The sequence below is a fragment of the Anomaloglossus baeobatrachus genome, chromosome 7 (assembly GCF_048569485.1).
Source record: "Anomaloglossus baeobatrachus isolate aAnoBae1 chromosome 7, aAnoBae1.hap1, whole genome shotgun sequence".
Taxonomy (NCBI): domain Eukaryota; kingdom Metazoa; phylum Chordata; class Amphibia; order Anura; family Aromobatidae; genus Anomaloglossus; species Anomaloglossus baeobatrachus.
In genome coordinates this window covers 26,713,766-26,736,113 of record NC_134359.1, presented here as the reverse complement: position 1 = coordinate 26,736,113, position 22,348 = coordinate 26,713,766, and the positions used below count along the sequence as shown (strand labels likewise).

At 42.5% G+C, this 22,348-nt stretch overlaps 1 protein-coding gene across 5 annotated transcripts in view; it reads left to right on the top strand.

Moving 5' to 3' along the window:
• The window catches only part of LRP1B (LDL receptor related protein 1B), a 2,012,817-nt gene that overhangs the window by 1,188,763 nt on the left and 801,706 nt on the right, over positions 1–22,348 (top strand). For all 5 annotated transcript variants that reach the window (XM_075317168.1, XM_075317164.1, XM_075317167.1 and 2 more), the window contains exons 19-20: positions 6,434–6,514; positions 7,285–7,452. In XM_075317168.1, coding sequence (XP_075173283.1) covers positions 6,434–6,514; positions 7,285–7,452 — 249 coding nt within the window. The remainder of the gene's footprint in view (positions 1–6,433; positions 6,515–7,284; positions 7,453–22,348) is intronic.

Genomic DNA, 22,348 nt, shown 5'->3' with positions numbered 1-22,348 from the left:
GTGGCAGCAGCAGGCACCAAGAAATGCTCAGTTCCGGAGCTGCTCCATCTTCTGATAGCAGCCGTGGTCGGGTACTGCCCATCCGCCTCCTATTGATTAGAATGGCAGGCAGATGTAAAGTACCCAGCCACGGCCATTATCAGAAGACGGAGAAGCGCCGGAACTGAGCATTTCTGGGTGCCTGCTGCTGCCACCGGGACCGAGAATAGCTGATCGGCGGGGGTGTGGGGTGTCGGACCACGGCCGATTACACATCGATGACCTTTCTTAATGATAGGCTTTCAATCTCAAAGTAGTGACAACCCCTTTAATCAATGCTCATTTAAGCCCCTTTCACACATAGCGACGCAGCAGCGATCACGACGGGCGATCTGACCTTATCAGGATCGCTGCTGCGTCGTTACATGGTCACTGGTGAGCTGTCAAACAGGCAGATCTCACCAGCGACCAGTGACCAGCCCCCAGCCAGCAGCGACGCGTGGAAGCGATGCTGCGCTTGGTAACTTAGGTAAATATCAGGTAACCATTACCCGATAATTACCTTGGTTACCAGCGCACACTGTTTAGCGCTGGCTCCCTGCAGTCCTAGCCACAGTACACATTGGGTTAATAAGCAAACCTTTGCTTATTTACCCGATGTGTACTCCGGTTACGTGTGCAGGGAGCAGGGAGCCGGCACTGGCAGCGTGAGAGCGGCGGTGCTAGTAACTAATGTAAATATCGGGTAACCAAGGAAAGGGCTTCTTGGTTACCCGATATTTACCTTGGTTACAGCTTACCGCAGCTGCCAGACGCCGGCTCCTGCTCCCTGCTCGCTTCATTTCGTCGCTCTCTCGCTGTCACACACAGCGATGTGTGCTTCACGGCAGGAGAGTATCGTCCAAAAAATGAAGCAGGACATTCAGCAATGACCGGCGACCTCACAGCAGGGACCAGGTAACTGCTGGATGTCACACACAGCGACAGCGACGGGACGTCGCTGCTACGTCACAGAAAATGGTGACTTAGCAGCGACGTCGTTGTCGCCGTCGCTGTGTGTGACACCACCTTTAATGACTACAATCATCTTGTGTAAACCCATCATTATTCCCATCTAGAGGACTGAGATTATAAGGGTCTGACTGCTAAACCCACCAATCCCAATGTTATAGTTTATCTCCATTTAAGACCATTTATGTCAATCACTAATATCAATATCTTCTTGTGTAAATAGGTCTTTTAGTTTATCATTTAGCACCATTCTATGTGATTTGCATAGGACTGCAGAGAAAGCCACCGCATTATCTTATCTCATGTAGGATAACACTTCTGTCATTGATAAATTGGCTTCATCTCTACCAGGCTTTCCCGAAATGCCACCAAGTGTAGGGAACCCGTCTGGGTCACACACGAGTCCTCCATTCTCGCTGAGAGCAGATTCTCATAATAGCAAAGTTTGATCCCAAGCAGTTTTCGTTGCTTGCGCCTGCAGAGGGTCAACATTCCCTGCCGGGAACTAGAGCAAAGTGCCGGAGAGAGACGCGTCCTCGGGGACACATGAGGTTGTAAGGAAGCGTGCTAAGTATAAGAGGTCACAGCGAGCACCGAGATCTCCATTGTGCACTGAAACGTTACGCATGTGCCCAATACCTAAACTTTCTAGGTAATTCTGAATTTATTTCTCATAGTCATTAGAATAATCATATTAAGCAAATCTTGATATCTCTTTTCTTCTCCTCTTTACTCTCGAGGAGGGTAGATTTTGCCTCTACAGACTATTAAGCAGCAGATTGCTGTTTGAGGACTTAATTTTTCAGGTTTTATCATTAAACAAAATCTGTCACTAGATTTTTGCTATCTAATCAGACAGCAGCCTGATATAGGGGCAGAGACTCTGATTTTAGCAATGTGTCACTTAGTTGGCTGCTTGCTGTAGTTTTGTTCGAATCACTATTGAAACAGTTGCAGATTATCAACTAGGACTAGTTGTCCTATGCCATGTAGTTCTCCATCCACTTGTTCGCCAAACAGCTTGATAAACAGTTCAAACTTATCCGAAAACCATTGAATTCAATAGGAGCCAAAACCAAATGCATAAACAACACATTCAGGGGGGCCCAGAAGCTACCAAACCGTTTACAGTGGAACCACACTGTTGTGGTACAGTCATTAGTTTCCTGAACTAATAACATAAGAAATATTGAGGTGGATGAGTGACAGGTATAGGCCTGGTGGGCTCTCCCTCCATGGCCTGTATGTACACTCACCACAAAATACTGCAGTGCTGACCAAAAAGCATGTTCAAATACGTTTAAAGTTTGCTCAACAGCATTTAGACAAGCCCGTGAAATACTGGAAGAATAAAGTCTGGTCAGATGATACCCAAACTGAACTTTTTGGATGCCATAATTCACACGATGTTTGGAGTCCAAAAGGCAAATCACCCCCGAAAACACCAACAAAAGTGAAGTTTGGAGGGGGGAACACCATGGTGGGGGGCTGTTTTTCAGTATACAGCACTGGCAAACTTCATATAATTGAAAGATGGATGAATGGACAAATGTACCGAGATATTCCTGATAAAAATCTGCTGCCATCTACCAGGATGATGAAGATGGAAACAACAAAAAAGTTGCTAGAATGACCAAGCCGATCACTTGATCCGAATCCAATAAAAAAATCATGGAAGGAACTAAAGCTCAAAGTTTATAAATGGAGCTTCAGGATTTGAAGAGTGTTTGTGTAGAAGAGTGGGCCAAAATCACATCTGAGCAATGCATGCCACTAGTTTCTCCATGCAGGAGGCATCTTTAAGCTGTCATCTTTACAAACAAAGGCTTTTGTACAAATTATTGAATACATTTCAGTCAGCGTGTTCAATAGTTTTTCCCTTTGGCATTTCTCATGTTTACAGATCTCTAAATGTATGGAAATCTATAGTTTAATTTCTTTGCCTGTATGGATTTGATGGTTAGTTACTGACATCTGGTGAGCAACTCATTTCAATAGCTTTAGAAGTGTATTTTCTTAAAATATTGTGGACATGTCATTTACTTATTTCACCCACTGTATGTATATATATATATATATATATATATATATATATTTATATATGTATATATATATATATATATATATTTTTATATATATATAGATATATATATATATATATATATATATATATATATATATATATATATATATATATATATTCATGTATACATACATATTGTTAGGGCCAGGTGGACGGGCAGACCCAGGAGGTGGATCCACTGGGCCGAACACCTCACTGAAGGCAAGGGGTCCGGTAGCCGACGGAGCGAGAAGACGGGTCACCACAGGGATCAGAGATGGTATGGACTGACGGGATGGCGGACAGTCACCGTTCGGGGTTCGGGAATCGTCAGGACCGGATGGCGAGGCAGGAGCAGCTCTAGGAGAGAGATAGGTAAGTATACCGCAAGACACAAGGAGACCTGACTCCTAGCTTAGCAAAACACGAAGAACAGGCCCCGCCCACTTGGAAAGGATTCCCCTATATACCCTGTACCTGATTCTTCAATATCCTGTTGGAGGACACTGGCCCTTTAAGAGAGGGTCAATGACCGCGCGCGCGCCCTAATGCGCATGCGCGAGGCCCGGGTGCCAGAAGCCAGAGCAGGGAGCGGTGAACAGGAGGCAGGAGAGCCGGGCTGGGGCCGAGTTGCCGACGGGCGCCGGGAGCGGGGACCGGGCTGCCTGGGGACCGCAGGCGATGGAGCAGGAAGGCTGTGGAGCGGGGGACCGGGAAGCCTGGCACGGGAGCAGCGGAGCGCGACCTGAGAGCGGGGAAGCGTGGCAGGGGAGCCGGTAAGCAAGGCAGGGGAGCCGGGGAGCATGGCAGGGGAGCCGGAGAGCCTAGCAGGGGAGCCGGGGAGCATGACACATATACAGTATGTTTGCAGGTCTGTGTAGTTATAGAATAAAAGTCTAGCTGTTTGGCTGCTAAACGCTAGTGACACACATGTGATACCTTTTGACCTCTTTGAATAGGAAGCAATAATTTCGAAAGGGGAAATGAGCTATTATATAAGAACACTTGATATAGACATTCTCTTATCAGAGCAAAATGTGTCAATATTCAGCAAAACTCTGCCAAATCTCTCCGCTCAATAGACATAACTATCAAGTGATGAGCGATCATCAGCCCAAAATCCACAGGTATTATTCAAAACCAAGCACCGCAATCTGGAGAAACTCACCCACTTTATAAAGCAGACGTAGATCTGGAGGTGACGAAAATGCATAGAAGAAAACATCAGATATGTCACCACATCCAGCAAAGCGAGTAAGACTAACCTTTCAGACAATTCCCATGTTATAACACCCACGTCAGGCTGAGATTTTTTTTCAGTCTCTCTATAACATTTTGCAAATAATGCTCAAGAAAATTAAAATCAACAAATGTGTTATGAAAGAGAATTAAGATCCTGCGAATTATGAAATATATCTAACAAATGACTAAAATATGGATAATTGTGCAGAACCATAGAACAAGTCCAGCACTCGAATAGCAATATATTAATGGTATAAAGGTGCCCAATTTATAAACATATACATTGTGAAGAGCTGGCAACGAACTAAAGACTATTGGACCTTTTCCAACATGGAGCGCTGAATACGTCGATCTCGATATTGCATTTCATGAGAGATTGCTTGCTTGCTTGGCAGTTTAATGTCACTTGTATGAACACAATTGGAAGGGGGAAGGGGTTGTAACAGTGTGTAAAGGCCCCTTTACACACTGAGACTTTCTAGCGATCCCACCAGTGATCCCAACCTGGCCGGGATCGCTACAAAGTCTCTGGTGAGCTGTCAAACAGGCAGACCTGGCCAACGACGCAACAGCGATCCGGACCTGCAGAGCGACCTAGCTAGTCATTGGGGACGTTGTAAAGCAGCTTTTTGAAAGGGAAGTCGCTAACGAAGTCGCTGTAAAGTCCCCTTTACACACTGAGACTTTCTAGCGATCATGCTGCACAGCGGGAAACAAAGGACCAAAGAATGGTCCTGAACGATTTGTAGCGATCACAACTTCACAGCAGGGGCCGGGTCGCTGATGTGTTTCACACACTGCAATGTTGCTGGGGAGGTCGCTATAACGTAAAAAAAACGGTGACGTTACAGCGATGTCGTTTGCGATGTTGCAGTGTGTAAAGCCACCTTTAGATTAGTCGGTCTCCATGAACTCTAATGTTATTATCAGGCCTGCAATAGAATTCATTGTCCTGCATCTGGTGGGGAGCTGTGTGTCTTTGTTCCTCTCTGCTGGTGGCTTCTTCAATACACTTCTTTTCAGACTGGGCTTCTAGAACTTTCTGCATACTTGAGTTACATGTAACAATTGTTTAAGGGGATTGGATAGAATCACCTCTCCTAAACCAGGGAGCTGATCCCAGGAGATGTGGAAAAGTGAGCCACATGTTAAGATAGTGGTTGGCGCTGTGACGTGGAAGGGCAAGGATCTGTTGCTGTGGCAGGTCCTGGTGCCAGTGAATGGAAAATGGACCTGGCTACACATGCACAGTGGTGATATCAATCTTCTTGATTTGAGGAACTATCCAAAGGACCTTTATTAAGGACTATTGTTGATATCCCTCATCTGGAAGAGCATAAGGACTACTGTAAATAAAACTTGTTGCATTGTTAACCTACCTAGGTGATTAATACAATCCGCAACCTCAGATCTTGACATATATAAACACTCTTCAACAGCTCTCCTCAATTAATGATGCCATGAATTCCACTATTACTGAACATGGATCCTATCTCTTCTCCAGTTAACCCAGTGTTTCTCAACTCCAGTCCTCAAGACCCACCAACAGATCATATTTTCAGGTTTTCCTCAATCAGGTTTTCAGGTTTTCCTTAATGTTAATGGGTAAGGTGGGGGATGGAGTGCAAGGCCTGTCTAAAGGACATCACTTAGATATATATATCAAAAAAAGAGTAGACTGGCAGCACTTCCAATAGCATGAACAGGTGCGTATCTGTTCATAATGAATAGTATAACTAAGAGAAAAACAGTCACACACTGTAATGGCAAACTAATAAAGACTAATAATGCCCATTGTAATTCCTGCCCACCAGCCACGTCATGGCATCCTCCATTGCTGTGTCCTTCTCTATACTGCATCTGTCTGGGCTCCTAAATTTGTATTAGTCTTTATTAGTTTGCCATTACAGTGTGTAACTGTTTTTCTCTTTGTTATATTATTCATTATGTCATTGTGAACAGATATGCACCTGTTCATACTATTGGTGCTGCCAGTCTTCTCTTTCTTTGCTAGATAGATAGATCCATAGATTCACAATATATTTTATGTTTATTTATCTTTCATTATGAGACAACTTACTCTCATAATTTTCTATTTGTATCTTTATTTAATGATGGATATCTCATCTTTTCACACAGAACTTCAGACTTGTGATCCCATGACGCAATTTGTTTGTGGAAATGGACGATGTGTCAGTCACAAGTGGCTCTGTGACTCAGGCAAGTGGAGCAGATTGTCTTTATTTGTTGGATATGCAATATTTCTGTTTATTGTCTGTGTTTACACTTATATATTTATTTATTTATCTGTCTATCAATCTACAGTATATGGATCAATGCTCACCAGTTCAGAACCGACAATACCCCAAATTTGTTTTCATTTTAATACATCTATCTGCCTGTCTATCTGTCTGTCTGTCTCTGTCTCTCTGTTTGTCTCTGTCTCTCTTTGTTGGTCTGTTTGTCTCTCTTTGTCTGTCTGTCTGTTTGTTTGTCTGTCTGTTTGTCTGTCTGTCCTGTCTGTATGTCTGTTAGTCTGTCTGTCTCTGTTTGTCTGTCTGTTTGTGTCTGTCTGTTTGTGTCTGTCTGTCTGTTTGTCTCTGTCTGTCTGTTTGTCTCTGTCTGTCTGTTCATCTCTCTTTGTCTGTCTGTCTGTTTGTCTGTCTGTGTCTGTTTGTCTGTCTGTTTGTCTCTGTCTGTTTGTCTGTCTGTCTGTCTCTGTCTGTCTGTTTGTCTCTGTCTTTCTGTCTGTCTGTTCGTCTCTCTTTGTCTGTTTGTTTGTCTGTTTGTCTGTCTATTTGTATGTCTTTTTGTCTGTCTGTTTGTATGTCTGTTTGTCTGTCTGTCTCTGTTTGTCTGTCTGTTTTTCTGTCTATCTGTCTGTTTGTCTCTGTCTGTTTATCTGTCTGTTTTTCTATCTGTTTGTTTGTCTGTGTGTCTGTCCTACATTTTGGACTAATCAATAACTGATACAATATCCCTGGCTTCAGATGATGACTGCGGTGATGGCAGTGATGAGCAGGCGTGCTCGGTGTCGTGCTCGGACAAGCAGTTTCGATGTTCTAGTGACCGCTGTATCCCGGCACACTGGGTTTGTGATGGAGATAATGATTGTGAAGATTCCAGTGATGAGAGTCACCCCAACTGCTCCAAAACAGGTTTGTTTCATCTGAGAATGTTTAATGTATTTATGTACAGTATATAACTAATGAGAAATGTATATACTGTAGAAAAATAAATGGTACTTTTCAGTATTGACTGCCTGGTTGCTCTATTGCTCTCTGATAGATTCCACATGATCCTTTTAACTATAAAATTATGAACATGCAGGAGAATTTTATTCTAATTTATAGGCTGTAATTGTTATGGGCTCAGCTGGAAAATTGGATTCTCAAAGCCGTAGGTCCAGGAGAGCAGCACGGACTGGAGGCAATGGTACAGCAGAGATGGACTTGCCAGACAGGATGTGAAACCGCACACCGCAGCTGGAATTTCAGGACTTCAGATGGACAAGCGAAGCAGGATGCACTGGATGATACACAGCCCAACGTGTGGACTGCGCTGGAACAGCAGAAATACGGTAGCATCAGGATAGATGGCATAAATTAGGCATAGGGAACTTGACAAAGCTTAGTTGAAGATGTGGCAAGATGAGGAAAACAGAGACCAATTAGTTTTTGGATAACTAGACACAGCAGAGGTATATATATATATATATATATATATATATATATATATATAAATTTTAGGTTAACAGCACCAATATTATCTAAAATGAGTTTGTTAATGAGTAGCTAGTTGCAGCAGAGTTGTAGGTAGGAAAAACGTCAGTATTAGCAGGATTGAGCTTAGTAGTGGAGGCGAGTTGCAGTTTAGCAGATAATCAAACACCTGCCAAAAACAGGATCAAGTGGAAATGTAGCTTGACACCTGGGAGCCAGGTGAAAATATAGTGAACTACTTGAATACTCAAGCTGCACTCCTTTGCCTGAGATGTGTGATGCCACCACTAGGGAGTGCAGGAACTCAGGGAGGATGGAGTGCTCCTGAGTGCAGTTTAGTGCAAGTCCACTAGAGGTCACTAGCACCAGCGCGGGGATGTAATAGAGTGGTTGGTAAGCTGAAGGTCGGTGCCGGGATGTCACGTCTGTACAGAGGAGCAAGCGAAACTGAAGGTGAGAGCAGAGGGTCAGAAAGCCAGGAGATCACGTCAAGAGCCAAAGGGTAGCAGAACTGTAGTCAGAGCACAAATCTGGGTCAGAAGCCAAGTGTTATTAACCATGGAAGATTACAAAAAAATCCCATTAGTAGAAAAACACAGAGAAAAACAAGAGTAGTTGGAACCTGAGCTGACCGCAATCCCCTAATTGTCAGACTACAGTAGAAGTAGCCGTGGAGCGTTCCTAAACAACTAGATGCCACATCACAGCCGGAGAAACTAGCTACACCTCACAGATAAAAATGAGAAATTTACCTTGCCTCAGAGAAGTTCCCAAAGGAATAGCAGCCCAAGACATAGAGAGATTACAATAAAAAAAGAGTAAGCTGGGCTCAACTGTTTCGGTCCTGGTGCTCGGGAGAAAAAATAGTCCATATAATTATAAAGAACCCCGGCACACAGTATGGAAGGAGGAAAAACAGTCAATGGTTTTTGTAGTATGTTCAGGTTTTATTCAAAAGAAGTTTTCACAACGATTGGGAGTTGCAATACAGTCCTTTCATAACAACAAGGAGTTGTAATACAGTCCGACGTTTCGGCTCTAAATGAGCCTTCACCAGGGACATTAAAGTAGTAAATTGTAACAGGAAAGATCACAGGAAACATAATTACAATAACATCATGTTCAAAGTGAAAACATAACAACAATATTACTCCAAGTGGTGTGGTTATAAAATGTGAGAAAATATGTGCACATGTTAAAGTGCTATCTTGATGTACATCCGATGGGAAGGGGATTTTAAGAGTGAAAAGGGAGGCTGAGGAGGATGTGAAGTAAGGGAAAGAGAAAAGGGGAGCAGGAAGGGGAGAAAGAAAGCAAGAGAGAGAGAAAGAAGAAAAGAGAGACGAGAAAGAGAGAAGAAAAGAAGAGAGACATACCTGTACTGATGTTGTATAGAGTGGGTCCTGTGCACAACACTAGGAAAGGAGAAACTGGAGACTGAAGAGAAAAGGGGGATTATGATCAATGTTGCATCCTAGTCTATGTTGATAAATGATTAGGAAGAATATAGCTTACATTAAATGGATTCAATAGATAAAGGGTCCTCGTGGCTCCAAATGTAAGGACTATAGTGGTTGGATATAGGTAAATGCTATAGGAGGCTAATAGAGAAAATGAAAATGTTAGGGAGATGCTATAAGTAAGAAAGTATGAAGAATTAGCTTGTTCACGTACCAATGAGAATCGATGTACTATATGAATGGGCAGAGGCTCATATATAGTAAAGATGCAAGGTGTGCTTGGGGCACGTATGTGATGCTGCTATAAAGGAAATGAACATGTCATGAGATCAAAAAGTAAAATGATCAATAGTAGATAAATACGGAAAAGGATGAGTGAAACATACCACACTATGTAGAGGGATTACTTCAGGAGTAAAGCATAGGACTGGATTCTATAACCAGGCAGCGAGATAACTACCCCATAGGTTATAAGAAGAAGGGGGCTGCAATGTAATATATCAATATCATAGCGTTATAGTTATATCGATATAAGACAGAAAAAAGGGGAATGTAGCAAAAAGACATAGTCACATACCTACAGTGGCAATGAAAAGGTTAAATGACCAAGGAAGAGCCTGAATGTCCTAAAGAGAATACATGTAGGTAAGAGAGCATTATAGACTGAATGGTAATCTGACAGAGTGGTAGGGAAACCTTACCTAGAACAGCCTGTGACTTGATTTGTGGGAGCCCAGGGACAAAGTGAATGGACCCGGTTTATATGGGCAGTGTGTGAGAGAGCGTCTGTTGTCATATCCGGGTTGGGGAAAGCCGGGAAGTGGTGACGTGTGCACGCATGCGCATTGCGCCGTATTCGCTCTGCCCTCCAGGCTAGGGAACGCAGGCGAGCGATGCACAATGTACGCATGCGCTGTGCGATATGGTGACGTGCGGTCACATGGTGTCTTCCTATTCATAGACGTGAGGTCCAGGGTGACGTCAGGACAGTGGTGGAGCGTGCTGCTGGTGTAAGGAAGTGTGTGCACGCTATAGGACCAGTGACCTATGGGGTAGTTATCTCGCTGCCTGGTTATAGAATCCAGTCCTATGCTTTACTCCTGAAGTAATCCCTCTACATAGTGTGGTATGTTTCACTCATCCTTTTCCGTATTTATCTACTATTGATCATTTTACTTTTTGATCTCATGACATGTTCATTTCCTTTATAGCAGCATCACATACGTGCCCCAAGCACACCTTGCATCTTTACTATATATGAGCCTCTGCCCATTCATATAGTACATTGATTCTCATTGGTACGTGAACAAGCTAATTCTTCATACTTTCTTACTTATAGCATCTCCCTAACATTTTCATTTTCTCTATTAGCCTCCTATAGCATTTACCTATATCCAACCACTATAGTCCTTACATTTGGAGCCACGAGGACCCTTTATCTATTGAATCCATTTAATGTAAGCTATATTCTTCCTAATCATTTATCAACATAGACTAGGATGCAACATTGATCATAATCCCCCTTTTCTCTTCAGTTTCCAGTTTCTCCTTTCCTAGTGTTGTGCACAGGACCCACTCTATACAACATCAGTACGGGTATGTCTCTCTTCTTTTCTTCTCTCTTTCTCGTCTCTTTTCTTCTTTCTCTCTCTCTTGCTTTCTTTCTCCCCTTCCTGCTCCCCTTTTCTCTTTCCCTTACTTCACATCCTCCTCAGCCTCCCTTTTCACTCTTAAAATCCCCTTCCCATCGGATGTACATCAAGATAGCACTTTAACATGTGCACATATTTTCTCACATTTTATAACCACACCACTTGGAGTAATATTGTTGTTATGTTTTCACTTTGAACATGATGTTATTGTAATTATGTTTCCTGTGATCTTTCCTGTTACAATTTAGTACTTTAATGTCCCTGGTGAAGGCTCATTTAGAGCCGAAACGTCGGACTGTATTACAACTCCTTGTTGTTATGAAAGGACTGTATTGCAACTCCCAATCGTTGTGAAAACGTCTTTTGAATAAAACCTGAACATACTACAAAAACCATTGACTGTTTTTCCTCCTTCCATACTGTGTGCCAGGGTTCTTTATAATTATAGAGAGATTACAGTAATGTAGGAAAACACTATACACAGATGGGAAAAATAGATTTAGCAAAGGCGAGGCCCAACTACCTAGATACAGAGGAAAGAAAAGGGACCTGATTGCGGTCAGTATAAAAAACCCTGCAGAAAAATACCAATCTCCTGATAGTAAATATGGCCCTGGAGGTCACATGACCTCACCCCCACTATATTAGGTACCCTTGTAAATAATGGGAGAAACAAAATACCAAAAAGAGCTCAAAAAATACAAAAGTGCAAATAATCAAGTTTGACAGAGAGAATCTCCCTTTTCTTTCAGAAGAGCTAGCAAAGGGTAACCCTCATGCTCACCAAACTAGAAAAGCAAATCTTCACCTGCAAGAAAACAGATTCCAAACAAAACAAAAAGAAAAACAAACACCCTTAGGTGTAAACCAGGAAGCAAAGTAAAAGCTTGCAAACTTATCTGCAGAGGTCTTGCACAGGAAGGCAGGGAAGACAGATCTCCAAGCCAGGTTCAGAGACTGAGGAAAATTCAACTATCACCGGTGCCAGCAAGGCAAAAAGTGCTCTCCTATATACACCAGGCTTGTCTGCAATAGGACTTCCTTAATTCCCAATTAATGCCGACACCTGTCTGAGTCACAGACTCAGACTCAGCTTCACTACCATTCTTGGCCACCAGAGGGAGCTCCAAAACAGCACCCACACAGACCACATTCACAACACTGAGAGGACAAGTAAGTATAGAGGAGAGAGTGGAGAGGGGATAAAAAGTGGAGAGCTGGTAGAGAGATAGGAAATTCAGACAAAGTGGGACGGACGGAGGTTAGAAGAAGGAGTACTGGGTAGCAGGACAAGATCAGAACAAACTCACGGTGACCAGGAAGCGCACACTGTAAAGCAGGAACTATTACTGGCAGCGTTCCGAAGGAAACCACTCCAAGCTAAACCAGCGGGACCCTCGAATGAGGCAGAATAGAATAGGCTCCTCCCAAATGACCTAATACCGACAAAAGGAAAACAAACACATACAGTGAATCTACAGGAGCAGAACTATGCGTGAGTCATGACTAGGTGCCCTTAAAATGCAGAGATGCTTGCCTTGTTAGTAAAGAAATTCAGCTCGTAGTAGGACAGTGGTAGCCAGTCATAGGAGAAGAGAGAAAAGCCCGGCGCTGGAGCCAGGACACGTGAGTATCAGTAATCATCTCATCCCCTATTGTCTGCTTTATATTATGCTGGACATAAAAAGTCATTGACAGAATTCTACAGCATTGCTTATCCAAGTTCTCAGTATTTTCCTGAGTCTGAGACACATTAAATTTTAGAGGACGTAGTTTTCTAGATTACAGAACTATATCCCCATACACTGAATGTAATATCACACATTAATGGTGTTTACAACAGCATAAAATACTATGGAAAGAAATTGCCTTTTATCATCCTCTGTAAATCCATCTCTTTTATTATGTAGTGTTTGATGTAGATGAAAAAGCCAAAAACTAGTCTGTTTATATATCATCTAAATCCACCATGCCACATATAATATATCTTTGTACTAAAAGTGTCTGCATAGTTAGATTAGTATTACATGCATTGAAGAATATTTTTTTTCATTTGACTCCTTGGCATATTCTACAAATTTTGGGTCACCCTGTTGACCATCAGAGTAGAGTTGCAAGTGTAGACTTGGTCATAGGACGTTGCGCTGTGGAGTCATAGCTAGGACTGGGAAAGGTTGCATGTCACAGATTGTTTGAAGGGGTTGGAAACTTTTAGAAAAACAGAACTTTTTTGAACAAATTCTTAGCATAGATTATCAATATAAGGTCTTGGGGTCCGACATTTTGTAGATATCACCATTGGGGGGGCTGAATTTTGCCTTATGGGGGCTTTACTCGCAGCGATATCGCTGGTGAAAGCACCTGCTCCCGTCGGTTGTGCGTCACGGGCAATTCGCTGCCCGTGGCGCACAAAATCGTTAGGAGCCTTCACACGAATTTACCTGCCTAGCGACTTCACTGTGGCCGGCGAACCGCCTCCTTTCTAAGGGGGCGGTTCGTGCGGCGTCACAGCGGCGTCACTAAGCGGCCACCCAATAGAAGCGGAGGGGTGGAGATGAGCGGCTGTAACATCCCGCCCACCTCCTTCCTTCCTCATTGCCGGCGGCCACAGTTAAGTTGTAGTTCGTTGTTCCTGAAGGTGTCACACGTAGCGATGTATGCTGCCTTGGGAACGACGAACAACCTGCGTCCTCAACAATCAACGATTTTTTGAAAATGAACGACGTGTCAACGATGGATGATTTGGTGAGTATTTTCCATCGTTAACGGTCGTTCATGCGTGTCACACGCAACGACGTCGCTAACGAAATCCGTGACCCCGTTGATATATCGTTAGATACGTCGTTGCGTGTAACGGGGCTTTTATTTACACGTCATTGTACAGGAAAAAATCTTTCCTAACATTTTTTTCCTGTAAAGTCCATTTTATGTTTGCTTTTGCAAGTTGTATTGTCAGTTCGTAAAAGTGGAGTAATACTATGACAACGTTGTTCCTAGTAGCGACCTGGGCATCAGCGATGCATCCAGATATCTTCCCCATGCTTATCCAATTCCATCTGAGCACTGTTTCCATCCATTTCAGCGATTTCCCTGCATCCCAGCCCTACTAGTAGGGTCTTCTCGATTTTCTCACTGAATTCCATTATGTCACGACCATCTCTTGTTGGTTAGAGACCTGTGACATTCTCTGGGTATTTTCCACTTGTTTCTATGGGAGATTCTCTATATTACATCTAGTATCCTTTATGCTTGGTTCTGAAGTGGTTAAGGTCGGTTTCTGCTGGCCATCAGCCTCCTCATTATTCCTCCTCAGGTGTTCCAGGTTGGTAACCACTAGAGATGAGCGAACTGGTCCCGGTTCGGCTCCAGGCCGGTTCGCCGAACGGGGGTCCCGTTCGAGTTCGGTTCGTCGAACGTTCGACGAACTGAACTCGAACGTATAGGCTAGAATGGGAGGCAATCACAAACACATAAAAATGCATGATAAATGTACACAAACAGTTAATAAACATTGCCATAACACTTACCGGTCCTCGCGATCCCTTCTGCACTCTGTCTCCTGCCGCTATTCCATCCGATGATCGCTGAATCCTCCCGGTGACCTGCACTGCCAGCAGAGATGCAGGACCTATCGTGACGTCAAAATAGCCATGTGACCAGTCACGTGGCTATTATCTCATTGGCTACAGACTGGTCACATGACTATGACACGTCATGTAGGACCTGCGAGTGCATCTCTCCGGTACACGGTGCACAAATGTGTATCGCCGTGTACCGGCGACATGCTCTAGCACACGGTCGACTCCCCGTTCCGTTAGGGACCGGCTGACACAGCCGGTCATTAACGGAGATCACCGTTGCCATAGCAACGCAGTTAGCAGTGACGTCACCGCTAACCGCGGCTCCGAGAGCACCGTTGCTATGGTAACGCGTCTGTCAGCGTTACCGCTAGCAGCCAGCAGTGATCACTCACGGAGTGAAGGCTGCACGCTGCTTCCCGATTGTAGTGATGATTGTAGTGAGGATGGAGGTTCCCCAGCCCCAAGTGATGGGCTGGTGAACCTCATCCTTCCTCACTACAATCGTCACTACTACTACACTAGTGATGATTGTAGTGAGGATGGAGGTTCCCCAGCCCCAAGTGATGAGCTGGTGAATCTCATCCTTCCTCACTACAATCGTCACTACTACTACACTAGTGATGATTGTAGTGAGGATGGAGGTTCCCCAGCCCCAAGTGATGAGCTGGTGAATCTCATCCTCACTACAATCGTCACTACTACTACACTAGAAAGAAAGAAGACAGAAGAGCAGGATCGTGGAGGGCTGACAGAGGGTAATAAAGATGGAGTCTCTAATGTGTCTGTGTATTTATTTCTATTAAAGTATTTTTTCTCTGTGTGGTGTCTTTTTTTTAACCCTTTATTGGAGATTCTTAATGGCCAGGTCAAACGTGCCTGACATTAAGAATCTCTGGCTTAATACTGGCTGGTAAAACAAAGCCAGTATTAACTCATGATTACCCAACAAGCCACCCGGCTCCAGGGCTGTTGGAAGAGTTGGATACAGCGCCAGATGATGGCGCTTCTATGAGAGCGCCATTTTCTGGGACGGCTGCGGACTGAAATCCGCAGCAGAGGCGCCCACAAACCTCGGGCTAACCTGTGCTGCGGATTCCAATCCCCAGCTGCCTAGTTGTGCCCGGCTGGACACAAAAATGGGGCGAAGCCCACGTCATTTGTTTTTTAATTATTTCATGAAATAAGTGAAATAATTAAAAAAAACGGGCTTCCCTATATTTTTGGTTCCCAGCCGGGTACAAATAGGCAACTGGGGGTTGGAGGCAGCCCGTGGCTGCCAGCTGTACCTGGCTAGCATACAAAAATATGGCGAAGCCCACGTCATTTTTTTGGTGGGCAAAAAACTTCTGCATACAGTCCTGGATGGAGTATGCTGAGCCTTGTAGTTCTGCAGCTGCTGTCTGCTCTTCTCCATACAGACAGACAGCAGCTGCAGAACTACAAGGCTCAGCATACTCCATCCAGGACTGTATGCAGAAGTTTTTTGCCCCCTGAAAAAATTATGTGGGCTTCGCCATATTTTTGTATGCTAGCCAGGTACAGCAGGCAGGTACGGCTGCCCCCAACCCCCAGTTGCCTATTTGTACCCGGCTGGGAACCAAAAATAAAGGGAAGCCCTTTTTTTATTATTTCATGAATTTCATGAAATAATTAGAAAACAAATGACGTAGGCTTTGCCCCATTTTTGTGTCCAGCCAGGTACAACTAGGCAGCTGGGGATTGGAATCCGCACCACAGGTTGGCCTGAGCTTTCTGGGCCCCACTGCTGCGAATTGCAGTCTGCAGCCACCTCAGAAAATGGCATTTTCATAGAAGCGCCATCTTCTGGCGCTGTATCCAACTCTTCCAGCACCTGCCTGCTATACCTGGCTAGCATACAAAAATATGGCGAAGCTCACGTCCTTTTTTTGTAGTTTTTTGGCAAAAAAAATAAAAAATGCTTCCCTGTATTTTCCATTGCCAGTGAAGGTAACACCAAGCAGTGGGGGTTAGCAGCCAGTAGCTGCTTGGATTACCCTTAGCTAGCAATACAAAAAATGCAGCGGGAGCCCATATATATTTTTTTTAATTATTTATTTAAATAACTAAAAATAAAATGGGCTTCCCTGTATTTTGATTGCTGGACATCACAGTGCTGTAAAAATAAATCTTTAAAAAAATGACGTAGCGCTCCGCGGTATTTTTGATTCTCAGCGCAGATAAAGCAGACAGCTATGGGTTGCCACCCCCATCTGCCTGCCGTTACCTTGGTTGGCAATCAAAATACAGGGAAGCCCATTAATTTTTTCTATTTAAAAAATAGTTAAAAAAAAAAATGACGTTGGGTCCCCCCATTTTTGATAGCCAGCTAGGGTAAAGCAGACGGCTGTAGCCTGAAAACCACAGCTGGCAGCTTTACCGTGGTTGGGGATCCAATGTGGAGGTCCCCTCAGGCTCTTTTTTATAATTATTTTATAAATATTAATAATTACACAATAAAAGTAGGGTCCCCCCTAAATTGGATCACCAGCCAAGGTAAAGCGGACAGCTGTGGTCTGGTATTCTCAGGGTGGGAAGGTCCATAGTTATTGGGCCTTCACAGCCTAAAAATAGCAGGCCGCAGGCACCCCAGACGTGGCGCATCCACTAGATGCGCCAATCCTGGCGCTTCACCCCAGCTCATCCCGTGCCCTGGTGCAGTGGCAAACGAGGTAATAAATCGGGTTGATACTAGCTGTAAAGTCACCTGAGATCAAGCCCAGCAGTTTGTGATGTCATGGCGTCTATTAGATACCCAACATCATAAACTGTTAGTACTAACAAAAACAAAAAATCGACAAAAGAAATTTATTTGAAAAAACAGTCCCCAAAACACTTCCTCTTTCACCAATTTATTGTAAGAAAAAAAATAAAGGGGTCCCACGACGACTCTGGACCGTCTAGAATATGGGGGGGAGACACTCAGGGAACGTATCCCCCATTTTCTAGGAGTGCGGACTCTTCATGTGAGGAGTGTGGGTGCAATGAATCTGCACTCACTCTCCCCGGGTCCACAGCAGCAGAGTCCATGTCGTAATGGTTGCTACCAAAGCTGCAATGCCCTGCTCATGAGGTAAGGGCATGCCTAATCAGAAGAACTACTGTAGAGGAAACTCTGCTCACTGGTATATAGGTGCTCAGAGGTAATAATAGATAAAATTAGTGAGTAACCTCGGCACTCTAAATCTCCCAGACTAAGTCAGTAAGTCACAATGGATAGTAATGCAAAATCACTTTTTATTGGTCCATATTAAGAAAAAAAAATTTTTCATAAGCATATATGTTTTTGTCCAAAACAAGTTACAAATGACGTTTCGGCCTGAGCCTTCGTCAGATTGGACTTATCTGCATGTAATCATGAAAAATGACAATAATCAGTATCACATAAGAGTGAGAGAACAATAACATAAACTCGAACAATGTAGAGGTACAATTGGGATGCAGCAAAAAAATTGCAACACAGCAAGAAATGAAACACATGATACAAATGTCATAATACAGTACAAGGACAATATAGTAATGACAAATATGGGGTCAGAGTAGACTTAGACAGCTCTGGTACGAAAGAGATGTCAATCATAAAGTAACATGTGCAGTAGGTGTAGAGCTACAGTATGCATGGCAGAGCTAATGGGTAGACCGACCATAGAAAAAGAACGGAGAAAAAGTGGAGAAAAAGTGGAGCATAAGAGGAGAAAAAGTGGAGAAAAAGTGGAGAAAAAAGTGAAGAAAAAGTGGAGAAAAAGTGGAGAAAAAGTGGAGCATAAGAGGAGAAAAAGTGGAGAAAAAGTGGAGAAACAGTGGAGAAAAAGTGGAGCATAAGAGGAGAAAAAGTGGAGAAAAAGTGGAGAAAAAGTGGAGAAAAAGTGGAGAAAAAGTGGAGCATAAGAGGAGAAAAAGTGGAGAAAAAAGTGGAGAAAAAAGTGGAGAAAAAGTGGAGCATAAGAGGAGAAAAAGTGGAGAAAAAGTGGAGAAAAAGTGGAGCATAAGAGGAGAAAAAGTGGAGAAAAAAGTGGAGAAAAAGTGGAGAAAAAGTGGAGAAAAAGTGGAGAAAAAGTGGAGCATAAGAGGAGAAAAAGTGGAGAAAAAAGTGGAGAAAAAGTGGAGAAAAAAGTGGAGAAAAAGTGGAGAAAAAGTGGAGATTAAGAGGAGAAAAAGTGGAGAAAAAGTGGAGCATAAGAGGAGAAAACGTGGAGAAAAAGTGGAGAAAAAGTGGAGAAAAAGTGGAGCATAAGAGGAGAAAAAGTGGAGAAAAAAGTGGAGAAAAAGTGGAGCATAAGAGGAGAAAAAGTGGAGAAAAAGTGGAGAAAAAGTGGAGAAAAAGTGGAGCATAAGAGGAGAAAAAGTGGAGAAAAAAGTGGAGAAAAAGTGGAGAAAAAGTGGAGAAAAAGTGGAGAAAAAGTGGAGATTAAGAGGAGAAAAAGTGGAGAAAAAGTGGAGCATAAGAGGAGAAAAAGTGGAGAAAAAGTGGAGCATAAGAGGAGAAAAAAGTGGAGAAAAAGTGGAGCATAAGAGGAGAAAAAGTGGAGAAAAAAGTGGAGAAAAAAGTGGAGAAAAAGTGGAGAAAAAGTGGAGAAAAAGTGGAGAAAAAAATGGAGAAAAAGTGGAGAAAAAGTGAAGAAAAAGTGGAGAAAAAGTGGAGATTAAGAGGAGAAAAAGTGGAGAAAAAGTGGAGCATAAGAGGAGAAAAAGTGGAGAAAAAAGTGGAGAAAAAGTGGAGAAAACGTGGAGAAAAAGTGGAGAAAAAAATGGAGAAAAAGTGGAGAAAAAGTGGAGAAAAAGTGGAGATTAAGAGGAGAAAAAGTGGAGAAAAAGTGGAGCATAAGAGGAGAAAAAGTGGAGAAAAAGTGGAGAAAAAGTGGAGCATAAGAGGAGAAAAAGTGGAGAAAAAATTGGAGAAAAAGTGGAGCATAAGAGGAGAAAAAGTGGAGAAAAAGTGGAGAAAAAGTGGAGCATAAGAGGAGAAAAAGTGGAGAAAAAAGTGGAGAAAAAGTGGAGCATAAGAGGAGAAAAAGTGGAGAAAAAAGTGGAGAAAAAGTGGAGAAAAAGTGGAGAAAAAGTGGAGAAAAATGGGAGATTAAGAGGAGAAAAAGTGGAGAAAAAGTGGAGCATAAGAGGAGAAAAAGTGGAGAAAAAGTGGAGAAAAAGTGGAGCATAAGAGGAGAAAAAGTGGAGAAAAAAGTGGAGAAAAAGTGGAGAGAAAGTGGAGCATAAGAGGAGAAAAAGTGGAGAAAACAGTGGAGAAAAAAGTGGAGAAAAAGTGGAGAAAAAGTGGAGAAAAAGTGGAGAAAAAGTGGAGAAAAAAATGGAGAAAAAGTGGAGAAAAAGTGGAGAAAAAGTGGAGATTAAGAGGAGAAAAAGTGGAGAAAAAGTGGAGCATAAGAGGAGAAAAAGTGGAGAAAAAAGTGGAGAAAAAGTGGAGAAAAAGTGGAGAAAAAGTGGAGAAAAAGCTGAGAAAAAAATGGAGAAAAAGTGGAGAAAAAGTGGAGAAAAAGTGGAGCATAAGAGGAGAAAAAGTGGAGAAAAAGTGGAGCATAAGAAGAGAAAAAGTGGAGAAAAAAGTGGAGAAAAAGTGGAGCATAAGAGGAGAAAAAGTGGAGAAAAAGTGGAGAAAAAGTGGAGCATAAGAGGAGAAAAAGTGGAGAAAAAAGTGGAGAGAAAGTGGAGCATAAGAGGAGAAAAAGTGGAGAAAAAAGTGGAGAAAAAAGTGGAGAAAAAGTGGAGAAAAAGTGGAGAAAAAGTGGAGAAAAAGTGGAGAAAAAAATGGAGAAAAAGTGGAGAAAAAGTGGAGAAAAAGTGGAGATTAAGAGGAGAAAAAGTGGAGAAAAAGTGGAGCATAAGAGGAGAAAAAGTGGAGAAAAAAGTGGAGAAAAAAGTGGAGAAAAAGTGGAGAAAAAGTGGAGAAAAAGTGGAGAAAAAAATGGAGAAAAAGTGGAGAAAAAGTGGAGATTAAGAGGAGAAAAAGTGGAGAAAAAGTGGAGCATAAGAGGAGAAAAAGTGGAGAAAAAGTGGAGCATAAGAGGAGAAAAAGTGGAGAAAAAGTGGAGAAAAAGTGGAGAAAAAGTGGAGCATAAGAGGAGAAAAAGTGGAGAAAAAAGTGGAGAAAAAGTGGAGCATAAGAGGAGAAAAAGTGGAGAAAAAGTGGAGAAAAAGTGGAGCATAAGAGGAGAAAAAGTGGAGAAAAAAGTGGAGAAAAAATGGAGCATAAGAGGAGAAAAAGTGGAGAAAAAAGTGGAGAAAAAGTGGAGAAAAAGTGGAGAAAAAGTGGAGAAAAATGGGAGATTAAGAGGAGAAAAAGTGGAGCATAAGAGGAGAAAAAGTGGAGAAAAAGTGGAGAAAAAGTGGAGCATAAGAGGAGAAAAAGTGGAGAAAAAAGTGGAGAAAAAGTGGAGAGAAAGTTGAGCATAAGAGGAGAAAAAGTGGAGAAAAAAGTGGAGAAAAAAGTGGAGAAAAAAGTGGAGAAAAAGTGGAGAAAAAGTGGAGAAAAAGTGGAGAAAGAAATGGAGAAAAAGTGGAGAAAAAGTGGAGAAAAAAGTGGAGAAAAAGTGGAGAAAAAGTGGAGATTAAGAGGAGAAAAAGTGGAGAAAAAGTGGAGCATAAGAGGAGAAAAAGTGGAGAAAAAGTGGAGCATAAGAGGAGAAAAAGTGGAGAAAAAGTGGAGAAAAAGTGGAGAAAAAGTGGAGCATAAGAGGAGAAAAAGTGGAGAAAAAAGTGGAGAAAAAATGGAGCATAAGAGGAGAAAAAGTGGAGAAAAAAGTGGAGAAAAAGTGGAGAAAAAGTGGAGAAAAAGTGGAGAAAAATGGGAGATTAAGAGGAGAAAAAGTGGAGCATAAGAGGAGAAAAAGTGGAGAAAAAGTGGAGAAAAAGTGGAGCATAAGAGGAGAAAAAGTGGAGAAAAAAGTGGAGAAAAAGTGGAGAGAAAGTTGAGCATAAGAGGAGAAAAAGTGGAGAAAAAAGTGGAGAAAAAAGTGGAGAAAAAAGTGGAGAAAAAGTGGAGAAAAAGTGGAGAAAAAGTGGAGAAAGAAATGGAGAAAAAGTGGAGAAAAAGTGGAGAAAAAGTGGAGATTAAGAGGAGAAAAAGTGGAGAAAAAGTGGAGCATAAGAGGAGAAAAAGTGGAGAAAAAAGTGGAGAAAAAGTGGAGAAAAAGTGGAGAAAAAGTGGAGAAAAAAATGGAGAAAAAGTGGAGAAAAAGTGGAGAAAAAGTGGAGCATAAGAGGAGAAAAAGTGGAGAAAAAGTGGAGCATAAGAGGAGAAAAAGTGGAGAAAAAAGTGGAGAAAAAGTGGAGCATAAGAGGAGAAAAAGTGGAGAAAAAAGTGGAGAAAAAAGTGGAGAAAAAGTGGAGAAAAAGTGGAGAAAAAAATGGAGAAAAAGTGGAGAAAAAGTGGAGAAAAAGTGGAGATTAAGAGGAGAAAAAGTGGAGAAAAAGTGGAGCATAAGAGGAGAAAAAGTGGAGAAAAAGTGGAGAAAAAAATGGAGAAAAAGTGGAGAAAAAGTGGAGATTAAGAGGAGAAAAAGTGGAGAAAAAGTGGAGAAAAAGTGGAGAAAAAGTGGAGAAAAAGTGGAGAAAAAAATGGAGAAAAAGTGGAGAAAAAGTGGAGATTAAGAGGAGAAAAAGTGGA